Source organism: Bufo gargarizans, chromosome 1 (genome assembly GCF_014858855.1).
Source record: "Bufo gargarizans isolate SCDJY-AF-19 chromosome 1, ASM1485885v1, whole genome shotgun sequence".
In the NCBI taxonomy this organism is placed as follows: Eukaryota; Metazoa; Chordata; class Amphibia; order Anura; family Bufonidae; genus Bufo; species Bufo gargarizans.
In genome coordinates, this window is record NC_058080.1 from 658,015,181 (window position 1) to 658,017,556 (window position 2,376).

The window sequence follows — 2,376 nt, forward strand, 5'->3', positions numbered from 1 at the left end:
CCACACCACACAACAGCAGAACAACAACCTAAACAGAGCAAATGTGGAGAAGTTGTTGATAGCAACCAATTAGATTCAGCCTTATATTTTTCTACACCAGGTTAGAAATGTGAACAGTGATCTGATTGGTTACTAATTACTATGCAAGTCTTGTTTTCATCAAGGAAGCTCAATAAGTGGAGAAAGTAGCTAGAAACCAATCAGATGTAGGTTCTCATTTTCCTGCACAGCGTCGATAATGAAAGAAGAGATGTGATTGGCTGCTGCGGGCCCTCGCAATACACTGCGGTTCTGGGTTCCTGTACATTAGTACCTCACGTCCTATATACGTTCTATTCACTGCCTATAGAACGAGCCCGAGCGGCAGGAGGCGGGCATGAAGTGCTGGCAGGCCGGTCTGGTTGGTGCAGGCGGAGGGTGCAGCAGTTACGCTGTGTACTGTCATGTGACCAGCAGCGGCCTCTCCTGAGCACTTGCCCGGTCAGGCAGAGCAGGACTGGCTCGTGTCGTTGTGCCGGACCTGCATTCATGTTGCACACCATGTGGCCCCGGGGGGCTCTCCTGAGAGGCTGCTCCATGGGCTCTCTCCGGCGACTCTACCACGGAGACAAAGTGGCCACAATCGGCTCCAGCCCGGACTCTAGCTCCCCGGCTTACCAGGTAGGCCCACTGTCACTGGGTCAGGGTCATATACACTCCTGGGAATGAGGGGGCGTGTGCTGCAAGCAGGCACCTCTACTCCCAGCATGCCCTATTAGCTGTGTGCATGCTGAGGATTGTAGTCACACAACTGCAGTGATAATGTACATAAGTGATCTGCAAGCTGTGACCTTCCAGCCACCACTACCCCCAGCGGGTCCTATTAGCAGTGTGCATGCTGAGGGTTGTAGTCACACAACTGCAGTGATAATGTACATAAGTGATCTGCAAGCTGTGACCTTCCAACAACCACTACCCCCAGCAGGTCCTATTAGCAGTGTGCATGCTGAGGGTTGTAGTCACAGAACAGCAGAATTGATAATATACGAGTAATCTGCAAGATGTGACCCTCCAGCCACCACTACTCCCAGCATGTCCTACCGTATTAGCTGTGTGCATGCTGAGGGTTGTAGTCACAGAACAGCTGAATTGATAATATACATGAGTGATATGCAAGATGTGACCCTCCAGCCACCACTACTCCCAGCATGTCTTATCAGCTGTGTGCACGCTGAGGGTTGTAGTCACAGAACAGCAGAATTGATGATATACATGAGTGATCTGCAAGATGTGACCTTCCAGCCACCACTACTCCCAGCATGCCCTATTAGCTGTGTGCATGCTGAGGGTTGTAGTCAGACAACTGCAGTGATAATGTACATGAGTGATCTGCAAGCTGTGACCTTCCAGCCACCACTACTCCCAGCATGTCCTTTTAGCTGTGTGCATGCTGAGGGTTGTAGTCATACGACGGCTGGAATGACATAGATGTCTCTATATTATCAATGATATGTGTCATAATAAATATCTATTTCTGTCAACTGTCCATCAAAGGGGTTCTCCAGACTTTTTAATTGATTGCCTATCCCAGGGTAGCGAGTCATTAGCTGATCATCAGGGATCCAGCTCCCCCCACCGCTCGGCTATTTATATATACCTCCAACCTGATCAGCACTGACCGCCTTGTAGTGGACTGGACTCGTGGACAGCCACTAATGTGCTGTGTACAGTATCTCTGGTCCCAAATTCTGGTGACAGAGCTGCATAGAACTGGCAGGGGAGTAGGATCGCTGCTGATCAACTGGCTTAATCCTTAGATAGGCCATCACTTAAAGGCAGGGCAACCCCTTTAAACACTTATTTACATATCAGTGATTCAGGCCCATGTGCTGCACATGCTCTCCACGGACACTACACGGATCCAGTGAATTTTATGTGTATTCAGACTTTTCATATTTTTCAGGGGAATGTTTGTCCTTAGAAAAAAAACACAGAAGCATTCTCCATCTAGGTGCATTTTGTGGACAGAAGATGCCCGGTTTAGGGTACTTTCACATTAGCAAAGAGAAAAATATGGAAAATTTCAGCCCGCACAACCCCTAGCAGTTGCAGATTGCTATGGCGAAATAGAGATATAAATGTAAAAACACAAAATGCAATCGCACTCTGCAACCAGCACTCTGCCCTGCCTTTATGCTGGATGTTGAATAAGGCATTGGTGTACATTTTGGCCAAAGCGTAATAAGCCACTCACCACGTCAAGGTCGCCTTCATGAGTGGTCCCTAACACTAGTTCCTACCTTTTATGGGCCATGACCGCCACATAAAGTCCAGGGAGCGCAGGTACAGCATGCACGCCAAGCACACTCTGCTTTTAACCCCGTCCGGTGCCATTAC

General features: G+C 48.7%; 1 protein-coding gene across 1 annotated transcript in view; it reads left to right on the plus strand.

The window, feature by feature from the left end:
• Positions 1-451: 451 nt before the first annotated feature.
• Positions 452-2,376, plus strand: part of MCCC2 (methylcrotonyl-CoA carboxylase subunit 2) — a 159,627-nt gene continuing 157,702 nt past the window's right edge. The window contains exon 1 of the mRNA XM_044276046.1: positions 452-660. Coding sequence (XP_044131981.1) covers positions 529-660 — 132 coding nt within the window. The 5' untranslated portion in view covers positions 452-528. The remainder of the gene's footprint in view (positions 661-2,376) is intronic.